The following is a 24,024-nucleotide window of genomic DNA, read 5'->3' as shown; positions in this document are numbered from 1 at the left end:
ACCTGCAATGCCTTTTGGCATTTCAGTGCAAATGTAACCTTTAGAAAAACTCTGTCCAGGGAAAGGTTTGTTCAGATTTAGATATTTTTCTTTCTTTTTTTTCCTTTCCTTTTTTTTCGCTAGAAGCATCAGGTGGAGTTGGAAACCTCGATCTAAGAATCTTCTGAGACATCACTGTCCTTTTCATAAGACGGACATCTTTCATAGCAAAATATCAGTGAGAACTTTTAGTCCCAAAAAAAATCCATTGGCAGCTATTCTCCAAATATCATAGAAATTGGGGACGCGCTGACTGAATAATCTATGAATTATTAATCTGAACGCTCTCCAGAATATTTCTATCATACTTGTTGATTGACATGTAACCCCGAGCAACTTGTTTCAGCGCTTATTTGGCAAGGTGCGAGATTTATCTTTGCCTCGGAGCTGTCACTTCTGTTTAAATGTTTATATGAGGAAGACGTCATCTATCTTTTCACGTCTTCTAATATTTGTGGCTTGAAGCGAGCGTGCAGTTGAAAACATTCAATTTCAATCTTTATCACACAGAAAATATAAAACAAAGGGACAAAGATCTTATTATGATGTTGACATTTCTTTAGTGGCTTAAATTATGCACAAAATCATTCATCTGAACATTTTTAAATTAACGACATCTGGTAGCTTTATTAGGGCACTCACATGCACAATAGGTGACATATTTGTCAAGTAAAGTCACTCATGTCTTCTTAGCATCGTCAACATTGTCATACATTTAAAGTCCTGGCAGTCAATGTATCAGATCTTCATATTCCTAAATAATAATTTCCAAGCAATGTTGTTTCATTTCTTTGAAAAAGTAAAGTTGACGACTCATAAAAACACGACCAATTTGTTTTTTCATCCATCCACTCTCAATACCTTCATATCACGTGATCCGTTTTCCGTATTTCGAATATCAGCGATCAAAAAAAAACAAAAAAAAACTCCTAGATCCAAATAACTGTGCAACTGTGTCCGCGCGCGTGGTGTTTTGCATTAGAGTAGAAGGGCTTTTATGGTGATTTGCTGCCCTCTAGTGGTGCACTCAAGTACACCAGTCGCAGAAATACCTGCCAAGACGCCGTCAATTAGTGCCGAGATGAGCTGAGATAAAAATAATAATAATAATAATAATAATAAATAAATAAATAAATACTATTTAAACCGATTTCTCTGTTAACTGAATATAAGAGACTCGGCATATCGTGCAACTGGTGACTTTACAGCTTTATTCGTGCTCAATTCACTACTTTAGTGTTGCAAATAAAATCATACTTAATCCTTGTAAATGTTACATTTCCTCACGTAAAATGGATCCGATACAGTAAATGACCTCGACCCCATTACAGTGCATTATTCGTGTGCGACCTTTTCCTGTCGATTTCCAAGATGTAGGCTATTTCTCAGATATGCATGCAAGGTTATTTCATTAAACGTGCTTGCCCTTGTAAACGTAAAGTAAGACTTTATTCTCCTTTCTTCACGGCTTTGCTCCACGGCCTATTTGCTCACGGTTCTCTGAATTGCCTGTGGATTTCTGTTTTGTTAAATTGTGGTTTGAAAACGATTGAATCGCTTTAATCACGATTTCACAACTCTGTTACCATAGTTGTTTCTACGAAAGAGGATTGGGGCCACAAGAAGAGAAATTTTTTTTTACAGGGAGATTTTTTTATTATTATTATTAAGTTTTCATTTCGAGATTTAAGTTAAAAGTCAAAAGTCGACATTTAAAAAAAGAAGACTTTTTTTTAAAGTAGAAATTTAATGAATGAAGTCGGCGAGTAGACTGGGTGGATGGTGGATTAACCCAGTTATCCACAGTTAAAAGTAAATTGCCGAAAACAGGTGTATCCCATAAGAGTGAACCTCAGTAATCAGGACAGTGGCGAAAACGGAAGTACTCCACGAGACTTGCGCGCAGAGCCTTTCGACTTTATTCTCGACATTTTGACTTGCTTGAGGTCGACATTGATTGCAAAAATTCGATTTAACTCACAAATTGTCGTCTTTAACGTCAACTTTATTCTCGAAATTTCGACTTTAATTTTGAAATTTCAACTTTATTCTCGATGGGGGGGGGGGATTCTTTTAAAAAAAATATATATCTCTCTTCTGGTGGCCCTAATCCTCTTCCGTACAAATAATCTTCCGTATGTTCCAGCTATATAGAATAAAAAAAAAAAATAAAAAAAAAAAAGATTTCCTAATTAAGACACTGCGTGCGCGCACGCGCGCCACGGACGCCGTCGATGTAGTGCGCCGCGGCTCGGCGGTGCGCTGCGGGGCCGCATCAGTGTCGGTCACCATGACGCACCAGAAGGACGCGCTGTGCCGCGCGGCGCTGCTGCCGCCGCTGCTGCTACTGCTGCTGCCGCTGCCGCGGAGCGGCGCCGAGTTCTCCTCCAAGAGCGACCCGGACTACGAGTTCGCGGACTACCGGGGCAAGTGGTGCATCGACGACCACGGCTTCGTCTACGCGATCGGCGAGGTCTACTACCCGAGCCCCACGGCGTGCCCGTGCACATGCACCGTGGACGGTCCGCTGTGCGTCCGCACCAGGTGCCCGCGCATCCACCCGCGGTGCACGCGGATCAAGTACAAGGCGTGCTGCCCGGTGTGCGAGGCCATGGCCAGGGTTTGCCTGTACGGCGGCAAGACGTACCGGCTGCTGGAGGAGTTCAGGGTGAGAGAAACTTTTTTTTTTCTTTCTTCTTCCGCGCACTTTTTTTTTCTGTTTGCGCTTTGTTTGGTTCTGTTTGTTTTCCATTATTGTTTCTGTCTCTTGTCGTTGTTCCGTCATGTTGGTCTAATTTGTCATCTGTAACTTTTGTGTGTGTGTGTGTGTGTGTGTGTGTGTGTGTTATTGGTACTAAATGCTAAAAGTGAACCCGGTGTCTTCATACACAGTAGTGACAACGACCTGGCAACACCTGTAGAATGGCGCTCGTTGTGTCTTAGACTGTTTTAGTTGTCAAACAGTTCAATAATATTACTATTAAATACTATTTCATGAAATGAGCCAACACGATAGTCACACAATGTGTCTTCTCGGTTGCCCTGTTAGTGTTTAACGAACCACATTTGATATGATGGGTCGGGTGCCAAACTCTTTATATGTGTATATATATATATATATATATATCAGCTTAGTCACAGAGCTGAATGCAGTTGTTGGTCAGTGTGGTCACTGGAGCGCTCTACATTGCAGGTGACTGTTTTCCAATTCTGTTGGACTTCTTTCCCTTTGAGCAGAAGCTCACAAAGCCCTCTGTTCCTTCCACACCGGACTGACTTACAAAAAAAAAAAAAAAAATGTTGCGAGCTTTGTGTGTGTGCTCTGCGTGTGCGTCTATGTGTGGGCTTTTCCGCACTTAATCAAATGAACCTTGCCTCAGTGTAATGCTTGTGATACTTCATCATCTAGCTGATGCCCTCAGGACCTTGTTATCAATAGTTGTGGAGGGGAAAAGAATTGGCCTTGAAGTGAGTGCATAGCTGCTGCCGTAAGGGTTATTACGGACTCGTAAATAGTGAGAAGTACACGCCATAATGTCTGATGTCTCTGTTAGTTTAGCTACTTGCAATAGAATTACCTGCAGTATGTCTACAGCAGGGTAATCAATCACTCTCTATTGCTTAAGATGAAGTTACTTACATTGATTTTGGGGGACAAAATCAGGCTTTCGAGTTATATTTACTATTCCAACCATTCCAGTACCATTCCAGGTACTGATTATCTTTCGCCGTTTTCAAAACGGTCCTTCCGTAGAGATACAGCAGCAACATCAGCGAATGTCTCCCATTCTGACACCGTCCGGCTACGCAGCCCAGACTGTCCCTACAGGAAGCAATGCTTCAAACTGGCAACACTTCTATTTTTCACTCCACCCGCGCGTCTTGCAGCTGTCCAGGTGTGAGCGCTGCCGCTGCGAGGCCAACCGGGAGGTGTACTGCAGCATCGCCAACTGTCCCGCTCCCCACTGCGTCAACCCCACCTTCGAAGCCAACCACTGCTGCCCCATCTGTAAGACCGGTAAGACTCACACAGCCACAGCTGGAGTTCCCACCCCCAGGCTGACACGCTGTATCCACCTCCGCCTCAATTCCGCCCCCACTTCCTGGCTACCAGATTACACAAACGGTGTCGGCAGACTTTTTAAATGTATAAATTATTCCATATCCTGTGAAGACGGCACGTGTGTCATCATGGGAAGTGCATGCAGTGTCTTCGTCTCAAACAGTTTAACTCTGAATCCATGAATTGCCAGGCAGGGTGCCGAGATGCTGATGGTATGAGGGTGTTGTCACACAGGCTCCATCTGCTGTGTTCTAAAGTTAGTGGTTGTGTAGCATAATGCAAGTGCTGCTCTCCAGGGCTATTATAACTGATTTAATCCCTTGCCTTCGTGGGCTTTAATACCACCTTGTTTCACAGTGATGTGCCCGTTCAATGTTCAAGATCTTTTCTTGTCATAATAACATTTTGAGGAGTCTTTCAGACACACACAGAAATAAAATAGTAATTGATCAGACAAAAATAGAAATATACATGCAATAGACACGTGGCAAATTTTTTTGATTGAATTGAATTGAATTCAGTTCAATTCATATCGGCCAAAATTCAATTCAATTCAATTAAATTCAATTCAATATGGCCAGGGTTTGCCATAAGTATGAGACTCACAATTATGCAATAACGTTGTAAACTTGGTCGGCAGCAAGTATGCAACATTTGCATGTACCTATGCCAAAGAAATGAACTTAAAACTTGACGTACAAGCCACTACGAAGTGAAAGAGCAGATGAACTGATTTGCTACGTTTGACAAAAATGCACGAAAACAGGAAGTGTGGTAGATCAACAAGGACTGGATGAACATCGTTCTGCAGATGAGGAGAGATCAGGTGGCCAGTGACTGAACTGGACCCCCTCCATTGATAATCTCTGGCTGCCAGTGTGAGTCCATCCCTGGGATGTCGGGCGCATCACGGGTTATGTCACCCCGCCCATCGCACGGCTTACCGAGCCCTTCCTGTTATGTCACATAAAGCCTTCTTCCTGTCGTGTGTGTGCGCGTGTGTCCCACTGGAATTGCAGCCGGAGATGAAATATAAGTCTCAATTCGCGCGCCTGTTTGATGGATGGAGACACCGAGCGGCGCAGATAAACAATCAAATCCATGTCCCCGCGAACACAAACACCGGAATTACGGCGACTGCTCCGTCGCAGTTGAAGTTAATCTCTGCTTTTTTTTCCCCTCCTCGGCTGGACAGACAGCGGGACAGATGGTTTAGTTTGTTGCGTCACAGTTGTTGTTTTTTTATTTCCCACTGCCGCCCGCCCGCCCGCCCGCCCGTCCACGGCCAAAATTACCTCACGTCATCTGTGTTTTACCGAACCGTCGGATCTGGCAGCAGATTATCTGTACTTCCTGTCCCGCTGTGAACTGGCCTCGGTAATTGTTTCCCAGGTATCTGCCAAGCGAAGACGCCCCATCTGCGAACAGGGGATGCAAGTGATGTCAAGAGCAGGGCCCGTCTCCTTTTATCCAGCCCCAAAATCACATCGCTGCTGTCGCATTACCAGACCACAAAAAGATAAAAGGAGAAGATGATTTATTTTCAAGGAAATAAATGTTTGTGCCTCGTGCAATTCTAGGATTAAGGAATCCTAACAGGCGGAGGGGGGGGGGGACTAGGAACATTTTCCTGCTTTATTTGCTTGTTGTGGTCGTAAAATCCAACAAGTTTGGCCGCACCAAATGATTTAACAAGGCAAAACAAGCTTTTAATTACTGTGGTTTACCTATGGGTTCCAGTTATGGCAAATCTGATCAAATATGCGTGATGATTTCATAATTTCAAACAACACTAAGTTAAAAAAAAAAAGACCTTTCTCTACTAGATCCCCCATCGCAAATAAAAAATATGGGAAAGGCAAAGCAAGCGTAACCACGTTAAAAGATAAAACATCTTAGTCTTCAACCGAGAGAGCGATCGGAGACCTAACGAAGCCTAATGGGCCAGTGATTAGACTGGATCAATTATTTCATTTGGTGTTTGCGAAAGTAAAAACACATTAAGCCCTGAGACATATTGCAAGGTACTGCCTTATAAAAGGGCACTTGACAAATGATGCGACTCTGGTCTTTGGTGTTCAGGAGAAGCCCTTTCCTCCAGTGTCAGCTAATCGCTAAAGAGACCACACGCCATCTGGCTTAGACTCGCGTGTTGGTGCAGATAAAAGTTGGGGAACAAGAGAGTCCAATGTAAACAAACCAATTTGGAAAGCTGCTGCCGAGTAAACCAAAGACGCTGCACTTCCAATCCCCCCCCCCCCTAAAAATAATCTCAAGCAAGACAAAGAGAATCCCTTGACTTTCTGCCATCGCAAATCCAGTTGCAAACAATCAAATCACAGCAGCTGGTTTGAACTTCTGTCTCTCCCGTCGTCGCTCCAGGTCCAAACTGTTTCGCCGGGACAAAGGTGATCCCGGCGGGGGAGCGCGTCAACCTCGACGAGCAGACGGTCTGCTACTGCACCTACCAGGACGGCACGTGGTACACCCACCCCCACGCCACCTGCGAGCAGCGGCCCAAGCCCACCCTGCCCCCCAACGCCCGGCCCGGCCCGCCCCCGGAGGAGGAGGGCCGGAGGAAAGCGGCGAGTCCGTACGTCCCGCGGCTGGACCTGATACCGTGACGCCCCAACAAGCGTCCACGCAGAGATGTGTCAGGTGCTCGTGTTTTGGATTCACCCTTGAGTAGCAGAGGCAGGTTTGCCAGGTCTGGATGAAGAGGAGGCTTCAGACGCAAGTTAGGGACCATCTGGCTCAGTAAAGACAAACCCAAGAAAAAATTAAATCCAGAAACTAGAAGAGCAGAGAATCCTGTGGTAAAGAATAAAACAGGACGTAAAAGGTCTTTCTGAGCAATACGATACAGAGAAAATAGGGGGGGGGTGGGGGGGAATGCAAAAATGATTGACAGCGGGCGCCCTGTTGACAGACAGGTCAAGGCACAGTGTCTAATATTGATGTAGCACGGCCACATTGAAGTATTTCCTCATTTTAAACCAGGACGTTTGAGGCGAGCTGCTAACCGACAGACAGAGAAAGTCGAGTGTCGTGGGTCCAGCAGGGGGACGGAATGCAGAACGCAGGGGGATTTCACACTTGAACGTGCAACATCGTATCCGCAGCTCGCACTCCCGGTTTTCAACGGACCGCAAAGAAACCGTGACCGGTCAGCGCAGCTGCATGCCAGAGATTCACTTATGCGGGGACCAGTTTTATCAGGGCTTGGACGGCAATTTCACATTAAAAGTAGGACAAAAACTGCACTGCTTTTCCTGAGGGGGTGGCAAGTTTTTTTTTGTTTTTTGTTTTTTCCTTCCCAATCTCACCATTTCCAACTGGCTTTGGCAAGAAATTAATTTCACATCACGGTGCCAATAGAATTGTAGCCAGAACGGCTAATGTCAAAGAATTGTCACAAAAAGATACATTAGAAAAATGAAAAACTTTTCTTACATGTTGGAATGAGTTGTTCAGGAGCTCTGCAGGAAGCAGAGCACCTAAGACTTTTTAATAATTTGTTCCTTAAATTTGGCTAATACAGGCATAAGAATAAACGCTATGTAAAAGTTACATACAATTAATACGCTAGGTTATTGATATCCTGCTTCATTTACTACCTGCTCCTTTACCAGTGTTGCAGGTTACTGGTTCCCGAGCTGAATGCAGAGCCAGGATGAACCTGAGTGCGGCATACACAGGAAGTGGCCATTTACAGTCAGCGACAGACGGTAAACGTGTTGGGCGGAGCCTGCAGCCTGGTTGCTCGGCATGGACCGGCTGGTTTCCCATCTGTAAGCAGAGTGAGGCCGGAGATAGCGAGGAGGACCGCAGACACACACACACACAGCCTGGACTCAGATACACACAGGCTTGAAACCAGGCAAGTATCAGCCCCACTGTCGGGTTTCTTTTATTACTTGGCACATACATGTCTTAAAAAAAAAAGATTATCATGAAAATATCCAGAATATTAAATTGGATTTATCAAGTCCTCCTCCAGGTTGTGGCATTTTCTAACTGGAAAGTTGACCTTGCTCTAGTTTCCCTCGGCTGAGACTTTAGATATTCCTGGTTTCACTGCAATGCAACATAGTAACACTGACCATACAGAACCCACTTAGGGCTCCAACAGCAGCGTAGCGCCACAGACTAATTTAAATTAAACGAAACTATTTTTTTAAACTGAATTTAACTTTTCAGATGCCTCATTGCTATAGTGGTATGGGTCTATTCACAACACAGATGTAGGAAAGACCTGAGAATTTCAGAACAAAAGTTTCAGAATTAAGTGTTTGTGTAATTTCAAGCCCTCAGTTCTTTGTTCTCCACAACCTGTCTGTGTACATCATGTTTTCTGTCTAGTGTGAAAAAATGTACAAGATTTGTTGTACAAAGTTATCAGATGGACTATCAGGATGTAATAAAGCTTTTAAAATAAGGCACTTGTGGTAAGTTTGTGATGGTTTACTAATCCCCTAACGCACCCAGACAAATCAGTGTTGTAAAAGTATGAGAATTAGAACTTATTAAAGTGAAACGTCAACTTGAAAAAGAAAGCAAGGCCACTGAGACCTGGAGAGTAAAGTGTTAAACCACACACTTATCAGGGGCCAACATTACAGAGAAGAAACAAAAAACAGCCCAATAGCAATGATTTTGAACAGTTTATTGAAAACAGACAGGTACGGGGTCCATCTCAAGCTATGCTGCCAGCATTGGAGGCGATCCTGGGCCACAGATCTGCACACTCTTTGGCCACAGGGCCCGTGATGGCTGAGCCTGCAGGGACACGAGCGGAGAGGCGAGTTAGCCAAACTGGATCCAGAGGTGAAGCATCAAATACAGTCAACTCATATCCATATAATAAACAAGGCATTCTGAAACATCATCAATGTTGCACTGGGGCAAAGTGTCTCATCACTGATTGAGATCAGTCAGCCACAGAGTATTGGCTGCCGTCTCACCCACAGTGGTGAAGTCATTATTCCCTTCATCGACAACTCACCCAGCCACTGAGCAGACAAAGCAAGTGCTTTTTGAAGGGGGAACATCTGCTACAGTTGGTAACTACCAACTACCTGCATGTAAAACCTAAAGCAGGAACTGAATAGTCTTGGTTGCAGGCAAGGCACAAGTGTCTGATTTAAAAACTTCAATTCTTCCGGCTAGATCATTTAGAAAACACTGCATACATAAATACTACCGGTGCTTACAATGAGAGAAAAACACCCACCTTTCATTTCTCCTTTATTGTTTACTATGACCCCCGCATTGTCTTCAAAGTAGAGAAACACACCATCTTTTCGCCGATACGACTTCCGTTGCCGGATCACCACCGCAGGATGCACTGTGGACGGATGGAGGACGGTTGGTTCAATTGAGCATTGAGGCACAAAACACACCTGCAATAGTCCATTTAAATCCGAGTTCAATGTGAACCAATGTGACCAGACATTGGCAGGGAAAACACTGAATTCAAATCCAACAAAACAGACAAATTTCAACTATTGACTCCGAAATTGCAGAATAATACATTAGGTTTTAATGCAAATACATTAATAACATACTTTTGAAAACTACAAGGCACAACGTGGTACCTCGCATAAATATGCGTATACAGGTAAAATCTTTATCAAGACCAACGACCTGTTGCTACTTTTAAAGTTAGCATTAAGCTATTGACCAAGTTCATCTCCTTGGGTATGTTGAGCAAAGTGTCTCATCACTGATTGAGATCAGTCAGCCACAGTGTCTTGGCTGCCGTCTCACCCACAGTGGTGAAGTCATTATTCCCTTCATCGACAACTCACCCAGCCACTGAGCAGACAAAGCAAGTGCTTTTTGAAGGGGGAACATCTAAGAGGCTGGTGAAAACTACAGCGCAGACCTCTCACAATGATGAAATGGATCATCAACATAAATAAAAAAGAAAATCGCCTCCACTGGGTGAAAGGGGGACTACAATAAGAACTTGTTCTCAGTTCACACCAGCCTCGTGTAGCATAATGGAACTTAGTGGAAGCTTGACTGGGTTGGTAAGGAAATGCTAACAAACTGCTGGTGTGAAGAAAATAAAATAACTGGACTCCAGTTTTCAAACTTTTCAGAAATGTTGAGTACAGTTAAAGTCCTCAGCATACATTTACGGCACTGAAGAAGCAGGCCACTTTAAAACCAAGTATAAAAATAAGAGTTGATCTTAGGAGCAAGCCACTGGTAACTGCAAATGGCATCTAATGCGATGACACAAGGACAACGCATCGATGGCGAGGCTGCAGAAACTCACCCTTCTTCCTGAGCTCTGGCTTGCCTTTCTTCACTGTGGCCATGACCATGTCACCCACTCCGGCAGCGGGAAGACGGTTCAAGCGCCCCTTGATGCCCTTGACTGAGATGATGTACAGGTTCTTGGCACCTGAGGGACAAACCAGTATTAAGCATTATACTAATAGTATAACTGCATCTCGATTTAAAAGCAGCATTTCAAATGGCAATTTAGCATTTACATTCTCACAGCACATGCAAATGTGAAGACAAAAGTAACTTCATTACTACTTAACAAGTGGCAATAGCATGGCTGAACAGTAGTTGAGGGATACCTGTGTTATCAGCACAGTTGATGACGGCTCCCACTGGGAGACCCAGTGAGATGCGGAATTTGGCTCCCGATGAACCTCCACGTCCTGCAAGACAACAGCACACGTTCGGTTTTCACCCACTGCAACCAACCATGTGCACCGAGGGTTACGATCCAGAACCAGGACACAAGTCACCAATCGAAACCCGCTGTCGTCCATCCATTCTCGGGTACAGGTGAGAAGTAGGACTTACCCCGTAGGTACTCCAACGTTTAGCATTACGGCATACATTAACTCTACTTACGTGATAGTTTTATGTATACTTTTCGGCTACCGTCATGACACGAAATGCCCCAAATAATTCAAGAAACACGGCACGTTAGCCTCGGCTATGCCTAGCATTAGCAGTGGTAGCACCGCGTCGAATCACGTTGCAAATTGAAATGAATAGAAAAATTAGAAAAATAACAATTATAGTGTGCCAGTGTTAAATTAGATATACCAGCTGACCAAGTCGTTTAAAGTAAACTATTAAATCAGATATGCTAACATTAACATCTATTCCGAACGTCATGCCTCCATGACGCTAACTGCTAAACATGGCTTCCGTCAGCTAGCCGGCGAAAAACCGCTTTTTATTATGCAAGATAGTCGGATAAATGATAAACTAGTCGCATAAATGTGCTGTCCTCAATTATGTACCCCTCACAAATAACACTGCAGGATTAGATGGGGTGAAAAAGACAGCAGATGAGTGTGGATTTCACAAGGTGGTTTTCGTACCTCTCTTAGACATGGCTGCTGCTGGGAAAGAGGAAGAGCAGCGAAAGGAATTGTGGGATATAAAGTTGAGCACAACTACTTCCGGTTCATGACGCGGAGGAACGCTGCCTTCAGTAGCTGTCGGAGAGAATCTGAACACGGAGAAAACGTTTCTTTTTATTAACTGTCCTACCACATTTTATAGAAGTTTGTCGGTTGTGTTGCTCGCCTTCAACATTTTAGCACATATTTCGGTAATTTTTGGTGTCCTGGTTTAAATTAAAATCAACAGAAAATACTTTATCAACAAAACAAGATTTGGAGGTCTACCTACAAAAATACAAACGTAGCAGGCAAATACATACAATAACTATCATGGACGTAAAAGGATCAGAATTCACAACACCGTATTTGTCTAACACTAAGGTGTATCTGGCACAGACTGATGTTTAACTTTTCTATTAGCATACGTAGTAATTAAGTGAGAATTTAAGATATGTTCAAAACAAACTTAGAGACGAAAAAGGAGATTTCATTCTTATGTCTGAGCAATTATAAAAAAATCTTAGCTAATTCTTAGCCATCACCTGTGTTAAATATTTGAAAAGACTTGAGATTTATTCAGAATTGAGCTTTGATTGAGGCAGAGCAGGACAAGAATGATTAAAAAAATAATGTTAAATATTTTGAGTGGCTCATAATATAGGTGGACCTCCCTCAACAAGTCTTGAGTAACGTTTTAAGGGTTCAGTTCAGTTATGTGACCCAAATGAAACTAATCTTTAGGATATTTTGCCCTCAAATATATTCCTGGATTACAAAAATTTCAGTCACATGATGCAAAAAGTAAAAGCATTGCTCAAAAGACTGAGAAGTCATCTTTATTTGGGTAAATAAGTTCAGACAGTACAAAAGAAAGATCCAAAACAGAGGCAAATTACTAAAAACAGTCCCAAGTTCAAGTAAGAAAACAGTCCTTAAAATGTACAAGTGACTAAGGTTAGGTTGGGATGGCAGGGAGCATGTGCATTCCTAACAAGAAATGCATCTGGAATAGGCGACTCATGGAGGAACTCAGTTTCAACAACAAAAAGCAAACCTCCAACACTGAAAGTTAATTGGTGGCAGGTTTCTTACACAAAGTGTGATGGTTACAAAGGAACAGACATCTATGCCATCTAATCATCCAGCTTTAAGAAGCATTTTCAAGACATCTTGGTTAGTTCGTTTTTTTTTTTTGTTAAGTTGCTGCACACGCGGTGCTCCGTCTCCCACTTTTACATCATAAATACCATCGATACGCCCGAATCCTTTGGAGAAAAAAAAAAGATTGTAGGAATATGACGAGCCGTAAGCTTAGCATGCACAACGTGGATGTAAAAAACGAAGGTTTGCATTTGTCAATATTGTCTTCAGCAGTTGTGTCCCCAAAAAGTGGAAGAAAAGCAATAAGAGTGAACGCTTTTAGCGCAGCGCTTCAAATTCATTACTTTCGTCTCACACAGTTTACCTAGTACGCTAAAACATAAACAGATTAACAGCAGTCCATCTGAAAAAAAAAAAAATGATGAATTACAAATCTGAGGTTTTAAATGGTAGGAAATAAAACCATACAAGGTCCTGTGGTGTAAAAGGTTTGCCTTTGTTGCCAGAATATCGATATCAGAGCTGAGAACTTCCAAGGCTGCAGAATTACATCTGTAATTATTATTTCTTTTAAAACTGCACAGTTGAATGATGCGTTATGCGGTGTTGCAACCAACGGCCATTGCTTTGAAAGGAAGCAACCTTGCAAATTATGATGCTGAGCAGGTTATGATAAAGTTAAGTTGATGATAAATGACTTTAACCTGAAACTGAAGTTAATCCTCCTCCTTGGGAGGTGCGAGGCCTCTGCTGTCAAAACGGACTCGACATCTTTTAAAAAAAAACAATAGCGATGCTTTGTGGGGTTAATCATGACCTTCCTGGGCAGACACGTGACCTGGATTGCATCTTGCACTCTACCAGACAGTGCATCTGTGGTGCAGCCTGCGCGCGGTAACGGTGACGTGACCTGTAGCGCCCCATTTAATGCTACTCAACACATTGGAAATGGGTGACGTTGTGTTGATTTAATTAAAAAAGCCTGCTGTGTTCTTTGCTGGCATTTTATTTCATTTGAACAAACCAATAACCAGGTAGTGGTGGCGGCGGTGAGGAAACTTAAAGGAGACGTCCGCAGATTTGTGTAAAATAAGACTTTGTTTCTGAAAACCCGGCCTCGCGTTTTCGACGGAGGGGGAAAGTTGACCGACGCACGCGTTTATTGGCGGCACGTGCGCTCACCAGGCGGAGGCTCCCACTTACAAGATGTGCACTAAGAGAGCCGGCGGAGCCACTGCAGGTCTTCTCCGTCCAGCTGCACCACTAAAGCAACTACTGTGTATCTATACTGGCGGTAGCGTTACATGTCGTACTGCTGGCCGCCGTGGCTTGGGGGCAGCAGCGGTGGGGGAGGGGCCTGCTCCTCCGAGGCCGGGGGAGGCGGCGGCTGCGGGGGAGGCGCCGCTGTCGGCGCCGCGCTGGGGTTGGCGGCATTGGCGTCCTGGGCTGCCGGGGCGTCTGAAGGCGCTGCTGCTGCTGCTGCTGCTGCCGCTGCTGTGGTGGCGGCGGCGGCGGTGGTGGCAGCAGCTGGGGCCGCAGCGGCGTCCGAGGGAGGGGCAGGCACGCTGCTGCTGCTGCAGCTGCTGCTGCTGTTGCTGTCGTCGCCGCTGGGGGCGCCGCTGCTGGGGGTGCCGCCCTCCCTGAGGGTCTCGGGGGGAGGGGCCGCTTTGTCAGGCGGGGTGGAGGCGGGGTCAGACGTGCTGGGCGGTGTGGCGGTCTGGGAGTCTGACGGAGGCTCTGCAGGTGCTGCCTCGTCTGGAACGGACGACAAGGGAGGAGAAACAGCAGGTCAATCAGATCTTTAAGTACTTTATGAACTTTTGTTTTGTTTTTCCCAATTTAGCCAAAGCTTAGGGGTGGTTTTTACCAAGAAAATGCTGAAACAGAAAAATGCCAGACTTGTACTCAGGTACTTTATAAAAATGTTCACAGCAATTTTCCTGCTTAATTCCACCATTATGAGTGAAAGTTCAGTCACAGTCGCAGTCTCTTACCGGTTTCCATGGGTGTGGGTTTGTCTTCTTCTTTGGTCCCTGAGGTTGGGTTGGCTGCGCCGCCGTTGGTGCCGCTCTGCTCGGCGGCCTTGTTTTCAGCAGCGTCCTGTTGCTGCTGCTGCTGCTGCTGTTGTTGCTGCTGCTGCTGCTGCTGCGCCTGCTGTGCCGCTTTCTCCGCCTGCTCGGCCGCCTCGCGCTCCCTCTCCTCCGCCCGGCGCCTCGCCGCCTCCTCGGCGGCGGCCATCTCCGCAGCCAGCTTCTCCATGTCCACCTCCACCTTCTGGCTGCACAGCTGGAGAGACGAGAGACACCGGCGGCTCAACCAAACGGCCACGTTCTCCACCGTGGCTCCTTCCGTCGGCTCCGTGCACAGCCGCAGGAGTGTAGGTAGGAGTACTTGCGGATAGGACGGTCCCAAACTAAAGTCTCATTGTATTTGCTGACAGTTTTGTTCAAGGTACTCACTAATTTTCAGTGCTAAAATTTCTCAACTTTTCCATGACCTTGCATGAAATTTCCTTGACCTTATTGCAACCAAAAAAATACAGAATTTTCTAATTTGAACCTTTGCCAACTACCTTGTGGTACAATAATTGCTTGAACAATTCAAAATACAGACAGTATTTGTGTTCCTCAGCTCATGAAGCATGTTAGAGTACAACAACAAGCAAATTTGGCTAGTTCTTAATTTCCTGACTTTTCTAAAACTTTCAGTGATTTTACAAAATACCAAGACTTTTCTCAAGCCTGGAAGATGGCATTTGACTTTTTCAGGTTTTCCATGACTGTGAGAATCCAGTTTGTCTCATCTGCTCTTAACTTTTAACTTTGTCATTGAAGAAGTAAAAGAGGTCCTTTACCCGCTTGAGCTCAGTGTTGAAAGTGTCAGTAGTCTCTAGGAAGCGTCTCTTCTTGTCCTGGTGCCGATCCTCAATCTGCAGCAGTTCTGCCTCCAGCTTCCTCTGGAGCGCGTGGGGAAGAGAGAGGGGGGGGCAGATCAGAACCAGGTCGCCGACTCTCTCTGGTCTTTGCGATGCGAGCGCGCTCAACCCACCTGGTGCACCATCAGCGACTGGACCTGCCGCTTCAGGACCTGCATGCGGGCGGTGGTGACCACCGAGCGAACGTCGGGCACCACGATCTCGCTGAGGATGTCGCTGATGAGCCGATGGTTCCTCTGGAAGCGGGCCGCCGCCGAGTGTTTCACGGAAAAGCCGTCGTCGTAGTCTGGGCGGAGGGGGAAATGCGCAGCGTTAGCACGTGGACAGCTAATGCGCTCACTAAATATAGACCTATTGACATCTGATTGATCCATTCATAATGTTCATTTAGCTCTGTGTCTATCTTTTGTATAAAAAGTATGGCCGTCAAACAATTAATTTTTTTTAATCGCGATTAATCGCGGTTTGAATTGCATGTGTAAAATTCTGTTATTTTGCATTTCAAAGTGGTTTTAAGCCCATAAAATAAAGTATTTCCTACCAGAAATCGGCCAGAGGGGCCGACTACAGGTTAGTAAAAGGGGCAAAAAGGCTAACGCTGGGTTCACACTAGCGCTTCCACTTAGTGTGATACGCGTTACGGATTGTTTTTAACTAATCGCGATTAACGCGTTAACTCTGACAGCCCTAATAAAAAAGATAGATAGGTACTGTAGATAGCATGTGTTTGTTTTTTGTTTTTTTGACTGACTACAACGGACCATCGGGATCTTCAGCTGGCTGAATGCTCATGTAGGGCTCTCCCTTGTCCAGGCGAGTCTGCCTCTGTCTGTTCTCCTCCTCCATCGCAGCTTCGGCCCTGTTCTTGGCGTTGACGTAGGCCAGGTAGGCCGGGGAATTGTGGTAGGCCTTCAGCGAGTCATTGTATTCAATCTGACAGAAGAAGAAGGGAGAGAAAAACCAAAGTGTGAGGTTCTTCATCTTAATGGCACTTTCATTACCTGCGATTGATTTTTTTTAATGGCCAATTGTGAGTATCTTATGAGTTGGCAAATTCTGAAAACCAGCAGGTGGCAGCACTCGCTCTGGACGTTTTTGCTTGGGTAGTGCAGGGTGTCCCAAAATACTTACATCATTTCACAGGCCAATAATTTTGGCAATTCTTGTTGAAATGACCTCAAATTTTCACAGAATTTCCATAAAACAGATCAAGATTTTCAATTTAATGTTTGGTTTTCGGTCCGTTTTGAGCCATGCCGTTCACTCCCAAAGAGTCATTTCTCGCACACAGTCACCCAGTTGACGTGTGTCATGTCACAGGCAGTGCACATATTGAACCTTTATGAAATCTTATAATAAACGTATGACGTTCAACACCTAAACTGTTCAATTTCATTGAGCTAGACTTTGTAGTTTTCAAGATAATAGCTTTAAAAAAAAAAAAAAAAAAAAAAAAAAAAGGCTATTTTTTTTGGGACCCCCTGTACCTAAACTGAAAAAGACAGATTGTTAAAGACGCCGCCCGCTGACGATTTACCTTCTCAGCTTCGTACTCGTTCAGATAGTCCTGCTTCTCCTCGTCGCTCAGGTCCCTCCACATCCCTCCGATGATCTTCCCGATCTCCCACAGCTTCAGGTCCGGGTTGGACGCCTTCACCTGGTCCCATACCTTGTGAGGCACACGCACGGGCGACAAGACGCCAACACACATGCACAAGCAGGTGCAAACAAAAACAACCACCTGGTCAATACGGAGCGTGTAGAGTTAGAGGTGTGTTTGATCAAAACAAGGCAGGTGGGAAATGAAGGAGGAAAAGTGCAGAGGTGTCCAAATTGGTGGTGAAACAAGCTTCACATGACAGCTCAAAGTAAAGCAACTTCAATGAAGGCGACGTATGGTATCACCAATTAAAACATATGCACTTAGTTTCATTAGAAACCGTGCAAAAAGACTGCAGTTTTCGGTTTTGCACAGCTTTGAGCTGTCTGTGCTCAAAGAGTCATAAGGGAGTTAAAAAGGACCAATTAAATGGAGATGAAACAACTTAAAAGATAAAATGAAACCAAGCTCACACCAGTGGAAAAAGACTTTTTTTTTTCTTTATGCAGTATTAAGTGGTAAAATATTAACGAGAAATTTAAAAGGAACAGCGAAGCAGCAGCAAGCACAGGAGCGGGAAATTAAGGGCAGAAGCAGATCATGCTCGCGGGAGGTGCAAAGGTGCTGCATCATTTCCCTTTCTCAGGACGACAAACATAGTAGCTGCAATTATTGGTTTGAGATGTTGGTGAGGGCGTCATGGCTCGGCTGTTTCCCACCCTAGACCCCCTGCAACCTTTCAGGGGGTAGGAGGACAAGCAGTAAAAGCAGACACCGTGGATGGGTGTCTTACCTTCCTGCTTACCTTCCGGCTGTACCGCATGTAAGGCATCAGTGGCTTGTCTGGAGGTTTGGGAGGCTTTGGGACAGTGATCCCTGAGGAGTTCTGCGGAGCGAAAAAAAAAGAGGGCGGGGGAGACACACGGGGTTGATTATTGGCTGATCGTCTTCAACTTGCGCGGGAAGAAGAAGGGTTTGAGGTTTTAATTGACAGGTGTTGAAAAATCTCCGGCGCTTTGAAGAGCAGACACACGCGTTTTTCCGAGAGGCGGAAACCGAGCATCCGCCCAGGGTGCACGGCGGCCGTGCCAAGGGACGATGGGATGGAATCAACCGGTCGGCCTGTGGAGGCATTCAGCCCAACAACATTTTTTGGCAAGTCGATAAAGGAAATGGCAGCACTGGTCTAATCGCTTCGTAGCTGCGCAGGAAAATTACACCGGTGGTTTATTGTCTCATGGATTATCACAACACATCAATCAAACTACACATAATATGTATATTAAGACAAAACCAAAGAAACTTTTTCAGAGAAATGTCACCGGTTAGCAACCAGCGTTAACTCTTATATTTTCAGCAATACTCCTAGTGGTGCGGCTGAGGAAGAACTTGGTCCATATGAGAACCAATCAGCATCAGAGGTTTACAACACTGATTTGCAATGCTGAAAACCGTGTGAATGTAAACAATGCAGACAGGTTTACCTCTTCAGAACAAAAGTTCTGAAATTTCATCTGTTGGCCTCGTCAGATAAACAGAAGACTTGCAAGCTTTTAGTTGCTAACCGGCAACTTTAAATCCCAATAGTTTCTTTCTTATTTTATCGTACAACTGGAAAAACATCTACAATTCCGTTAAACATGTCAATATCTTCCTGCTTTGTCTCCATCTATCTATCTATCTCGCAATGTGGACCGTGTTCACATTACTGCATCTATCAAACATAGTGGTTTGAATGCACAGACACCTACTGAAAAAGAAAAAAAAATGAGTATTTTAAAAGTGCATGATTTTACCCAAGTAAAGCAAATATTCCAATAATTTTAACAAACCCTGAACACACAAACAACTGCAAATCATCAATGGTATTCAGGGGCTGATAAAGAAAATGGTAAAAAGGAACAGTGTTGTTAATAAAACATTAAACAGCATTTATTTCATTACAAACTTAGAACCAGCAGTTTAAATCAGGTCAAACTGCAGAGCATTTGACCCCTAAGCAGCCTTCGAATATGAAAACAGGCGGGATAAAATAAAAGTAACGTGCTTAATGTAGATGACCACATGATGCTTGGGGGTTTATGTGAAGCCTTTTTTTTCTTTTTTGTTCCCCGAGATGTTTATCATCAATTGGGCGAGATCTCAGGATTTTGGAATCAGTTATTAATGTACAAAATAGAAGCAATTAAGAATATTGAGAGTCAAAAGTATTCAAACTACTGATAATATCCATTCCTACATTTTTAATTAAACTGTTATTCCCACCTGTATGGTGGAGTATATATTATTCTGAAATTGCCTAATTTCTGTTTCCATCACACACTTTGACGTGCCATCTTCTTTTTAAACAGCCCTCAAACCTAAACCCGTCCCCTGTTCTCTTCAGCTGCTCCCCCCCCCCCCCCCCCCCTCCTCCTCCAAATCCTTCCATCAATTCATTACCCTGCTGGAGCCTCCGGAGCTCCCTCCCAGCCGGAGGTTGTTGTAGGCCAGATGGCTGTAAGGGTTGTAGCCGACAAACCCTGGGGTGGAAGGCATTTGCTGATGGAAGACAAATGAGACAAAACACGAATGAGAAATGGTTCACAAACAAGAGGAGGAAGAGGGATAAACAGAAATAAGTGAAGAGGAGGGAAAACATGGAAGTATATAATGTTGTTGTTTTTTTTTGTTTTGTTTTGTTTTCCATGACCTCATCATGCAAAGGAGAAACAAAAGGCAAAAGGCCAGCTGGCTGGCATTCATAATGAGTGTACAACATGTAAGCATTGCATGGAAATAAGGACCCAGCACAACACAACAACCCCGCTCGCCGTCACGCCATCCATCCCATACCGAGCTACAGACTGAACCATTTTATTTTGATGATTCAGAAATCAAATTAAGGGCATCATGTGAAACTTATCGACTGAATTATCAAGCAAGGCCCTGCGTTCAAGGACCCTTGCAGGAGTGATGGAATGACGGGTAAAGTGGGAGGGGAGCATGATGATGGAAGAGCACAACAGACGCGCCGTTGAAGAAGAAGAAAAATTAACTGAGAGCACTTCTGTTTGGACGTGAAGGAGGAAGCCAAGAGAGTTTAGAGAGCTAGTCCGACCGCGTGGTCACCACAACAGAGACCATTTGGAAAACTTATGGGCACTTACTGTTGTGGGGGCGGGGGGAGGGGGCGGCGCGTAGGAAGGTCGCTCTGTGCAAAGACAAAAGAGACATCAGTCAAACACTTCAGTTATTGACGACGGTATATGTTCATCATAGTCGATGCTTTTCTTTGGTCAGCATGAATTAATGAATGATGGAGAGGGAACAAAGCAAAGGGAACATAACAGTTGTATTGGTATACAGGTCATGTGAGGGGTTTGTTTTGGGCCAGTCAGTTATAAATACAAGCAGTTCCCTTAGTGAGCATATAAATATAATGTTTCATACATAAGTTACAGCCAGTGGTGTAAGAGTGAGTGTGTGTTGGACCATTGTTAATGAAGAAAGTGTGCCTCAGCAAGCCCCCAAAAATTAAAAACTAATTTGGGGGGGGGGGGGGGAGGGGTATTCTGAAAGCCGGTTTCAGAATAAAAGCTAATTATAAGTCGAACGCAGCAATTTCATTGTTTGTTTTCATACAACACTACAGTAGCATTACGTTCGAAAAATCGTAAATATAATCGTACACAACAGACGAAATTAATCAATGAAAAGGTATTCCTCACATTACACACAGTTAACAATAATCTGCTTCTGAAAGACATGTCCCCATGTATAATCAGCGAGGCTGGGCAGTCATAAAGGGTTTTAACGCTCAGCCAATATCCACGTACAATTTGCGTTTTCAACCGTCCTTCGTGTTATTGAGAAGATGTGGTATCTACTTACTTGACATCGTGGCTTGAAATGTGCCTAATGGAAGAACTTTATTTCCATAATGGTTTACCTGGATAAGAAAACATGTAGGGAGGAAATAAACATTAAAGATAGCAAACTACTGCATTATTTCGATACGAAGACTGATAAAGGCAGGCAGGACACAACAACTAGCGGAGGCTAAGCTGCTAAACTAGCATGTACGGCCTTGCCGAGTTGGCGGACCAGCTAACGGCTAACATTGTTACAAAGAGACTATTTGAACCGCAGAGACACTGTGGCCTACATTAAACGACGTTTGTTTGTTATGAGTTATCTAAAAGCAAACGCAGACGACGGTCGCCGATGTGCACTCGGTAACTCTTGTCGGCTGTGGATTGCGCTGGAGATGTTTGAATGATCCACACTGGAATTAAGCTAACATTAACGGACAGACGGCTCGTGCTGCCGCCTCGCGCAGAGGAGTAAAATGTATCTTTATTCGTCAGCTAAGTTACTTTAAACTATTAGATAAAACTTTGACTAAAAAAAAATTCACACCGAAAATGAATGAGTGCATATGTGACGCCTTATTTTGCAAGTAACGTAAAAACAGACTCACTGAATTACCCTTTGTTCCTTCTCGAAAGCCGCTTCTTCCGACTTTCAGACTCAACCGGAAGTCTATATTCTGGCTGAAGGAAATACTGTTTTCAGAATAAAAGCTCTTTGTGTTGGGACCTCGGTGTGTGTGTGTGTGTGTGTGTGTGTGTGTGTGTGTGTGTGTGTGTGTGTGTGTGTGTGTGTGTGTGTGTGTGTAAGAAAGCAGATTGCAAAGGAAAATACAGAGCTGTATTTTTGTCATGTGTTGCCCGTGGTTTTGTTTGGCTTCATTTAGTAGAAATTGGAAGTCGGACTGGTAAAGTAAGCAAGCCACTTGCCAAAGTAGGTGTCTTCAGTGCTGGTCTGAAAACTTTTTTTCTCTCTCAGACGCATATTTCACATAGAAAAGGCCACTCTGATGTTAGTTGTTGTGAGTTGTGGTACAAGTAGTAGTAGCACTACTAGTTGTAGTAGTACTAGTATTGAATGAAGACACCACTTATTTGTTTATAGGGCAACACGGTGGCACAGTGGTTAATGCCACCTCACAGCAATAAGGTTGTGGGTTAGATTCCGGACCTTTCTGTGTGGAGTTTGCATGCTCTCCCCATGTCTGCATGGATTAGGGTTGCGGTTAGGGGTTAGGATTATGGTGTCTGCATGGGGTCTCTCTGGGTTCTCCGACTTCCTCCAACAGTCCAAAAACAGGCATGAATTGGAAACTTTAAATTACTCACATACACAGCTACACACAGTAAGTGTGTAGGTAAAGGAGGTGACTGGTAAAGTAAACATGCACTGGTAAGTAGGTGACTGGTAAAGTATATAACATGCGCTCACATACACACCTACCTACACATGGTAGATATGTATGTGAATGCGAATGGTTGTTTGTGTATGTGGCCCTGTAATGAACTGGCGACTTGTCCGGGCTGTCACCTTTCCATCGTGCTATGACAGCTGGGAGAGCCTCCAGCAGACCCCCGTGAGCCGGAGCTCAGGAAGAATTGAAAATGGAAGATAGACATTCCTGCTATGAGAGCTGCCCAGATGATGAAAATCTTTCACAATTTCTTATGCCACGAAACACCAATTAAGAGATTTCACAAATGTACTCTGTCAGACTAGTTTGCAAAAGGAAATTCCCAGACAAACAGGTTTTGCCCTTCATCAGCTATATAAGGCAGCCAGAGCAGATCAGCTGTCTGTCAGAGAGAACGATTCCACTGCCTGCAAGGTATGAGCTTGTTATTCTTGCAGTGTTTCTCATTATAATCTGCTGTGCACTTTTATTTTGAATGTTTTAACTTAGTTATCTTATTATTAGTTCATGAAATATGTTTTTTGTGTAATTCCAGCCAATATCATTTATTAACTGTTGCTTTAAATTCTCTTTTTGGACTGGACTTTAGACTGCTGTGATTTCTCTTTCTCAGTTGACCCGACAAAGAGTATGGACGCTTCTGATGTTGTTGACATTGTGTGCGGGGTAACAGACACAGGAATCTCGGTGGGATCACTAGCTGCCAAACTGATTCCAGTACATCGGCAGTGTTCCATTACAATTTCCAACGAGAGTTCAAACTACAGCCTGTGCAACCCATGGTAACTCGTGTTTTTCAGCGTGATTTCTAAAACATTTCAATGTTTTTTCATGTATTCATTCCATTGTGTGGAAATCTCAAATATTTTTTTTTTTACAGCATGCACATAAAAAGTGGAAAGTGCTGTGTACCACTGCCCCCCAGCATTGGGCCGGAAAAATCTGGAGAGGCTTTGTTCACAAAGAGCCGGATGAAGTCAAATGGATCCGTTGGCGTCATCACTTACGATCTCCTCGATACCGCGACTAAAAAGTCCTCCCAGAAAGTGGCCGTGCTGTTCAAGGTGCCATTCAACCAGAAGCAGTCGCCAAGCATGTACGCCCTGGGGATTGTTGACATCAGCACTGTGTGCGACCAAGATCTGTGTACCGAGATGTCCAAAGGCACAACTGAGGCATTTGTCAGAGGCAAAGCAAAAGGCCCCGGCTTGACTCGCGTGGGTCAAAATGTGACAATTAAAGCCTCCATGTGTAGCGGCCGCGAGGCTGTTATGAAAGTGGAAGTGTGCGATAACTAACTATTCATCCATGAATCCATAAATACGTTGATGTAAGTTTGAACTACTCTGTGGGAAGTAAATTTTGTATCTATTTCTGTACGTATTAGTCATGCATGTTTTGTTTTTTTTCACAATCGCTGAGCTTTATCGATGAGTTGTTTCTCCACAGTTTTGAGTTCTTTGTTTTGTGCGGTCGGAATAAAGGTTGAAACATTTACCTGCCGTGTGGTTGAAAGTTTTTCCGACAGCAACACGCAGCTTCCCCTCAGGATATCTTGGAACGACTTGAACTAGGAGTCATTTTTAAGTCATCTTTTTTTTTTTAATACAAAAGCAGACTCAGACAACCAACCAA

The 24,024-nt window shown here is 44.2% G+C and overlaps 3 protein-coding genes and 1 long non-coding RNA gene across 7 annotated transcripts; 2 read left to right on the top strand and 2 right to left on the bottom strand.

The window, feature by feature from the left end:
• The first annotated feature begins 2,246 nt into the window (after positions 1-2,246).
• Positions 2,247-6,726, top strand: LOC142886546 (von Willebrand factor C domain-containing protein 2-like). Its single transcript, XM_076023560.1, has 3 exons — positions 2,247-2,707; positions 3,928-4,057; positions 6,485-6,726. Exons 1-3 carry the CDS (start codon positions 2,330-2,332, stop codon positions 6,724-6,726), a joined length of 750 nt encoding a protein of 249 aa, XP_075879675.1. The 5' UTR covers positions 2,247-2,329.
• Positions 6,727-8,753: 2,027 nt separating this feature from the next.
• Positions 8,754-11,607, bottom strand: rpl23 (ribosomal protein L23). Its single transcript, XM_076023700.1, has 5 exons — positions 11,464-11,607; positions 10,702-10,785; positions 10,389-10,517; positions 9,336-9,449; positions 8,754-8,881 (listed from the first exon to the last, which is right to left on the bottom strand). The coding sequence occupies exons 1-5, from the start codon at positions 11,474-11,476 to the stop codon at positions 8,799-8,801; spliced, it is 423 nt and encodes a 140-aa protein (XP_075879815.1). The 5' UTR covers positions 11,477-11,607; the 3' UTR covers positions 8,754-8,798.
• A 700-nt stretch (positions 11,608-12,307) lies between these two features.
• On the bottom strand, positions 12,308-21,709 carry LOC142886648 (SWI/SNF-related matrix-associated actin-dependent regulator of chromatin subfamily E member 1-like). Of its 4 annotated transcripts, none has more exons than XM_076023695.1 (11): positions 21,586-21,709; positions 20,997-21,054; positions 20,273-20,316; positions 19,566-19,664; positions 17,917-18,009; positions 17,061-17,192; positions 16,285-16,456; positions 15,637-15,809; positions 15,443-15,544; positions 14,583-14,874; positions 12,308-14,343 (listed from the first exon to the last, which is right to left on the bottom strand). In XM_076023695.1, exons 2-11 carry the CDS (start codon positions 21,001-21,003, stop codon positions 13,889-13,891), a joined length of 1,569 nt encoding a protein of 522 aa, XP_075879810.1. In that variant the 5' UTR covers positions 21,004-21,054; positions 21,586-21,709; the 3' UTR covers positions 12,308-13,888. The 4 variants fall into 4 exon arrangements, with proteins under 4 accessions (XP_075879810.1, XP_075879814.1, XP_075879813.1 ...); XM_076023699.1 differs by having other exon boundaries at positions 17,929-18,009; XM_076023698.1 differs by having other exon boundaries at positions 21,594-21,611.
• Positions 21,710-22,428: 719 nt separating this feature from the next.
• LOC142886545 (uncharacterized) lies at positions 22,429-23,886 on the top strand. The gene is made up of 3 exons (XR_012926426.1): positions 22,429-22,803; positions 23,003-23,171; positions 23,270-23,886. It is a non-coding gene; the product is annotated as an uncharacterized LOC142886545 (long non-coding RNA).
• Positions 23,887-24,024: the final 138 nt, after the last annotated feature.

Source organism: Nelusetta ayraudi, unplaced genomic scaffold (genome assembly GCF_046127955.1).
Source record: "Nelusetta ayraudi isolate G7.1 ecotype Tasmania unplaced genomic scaffold, CSIRO-AGI_Nayr_v1 ptg000016l, whole genome shotgun sequence".
Classification (NCBI taxonomy): Eukaryota; Metazoa; Chordata; class Actinopteri; order Tetraodontiformes; family Monacanthidae; genus Nelusetta; species Nelusetta ayraudi.
This window is presented reverse-complemented; position numbering and strand designations above follow the sequence as displayed.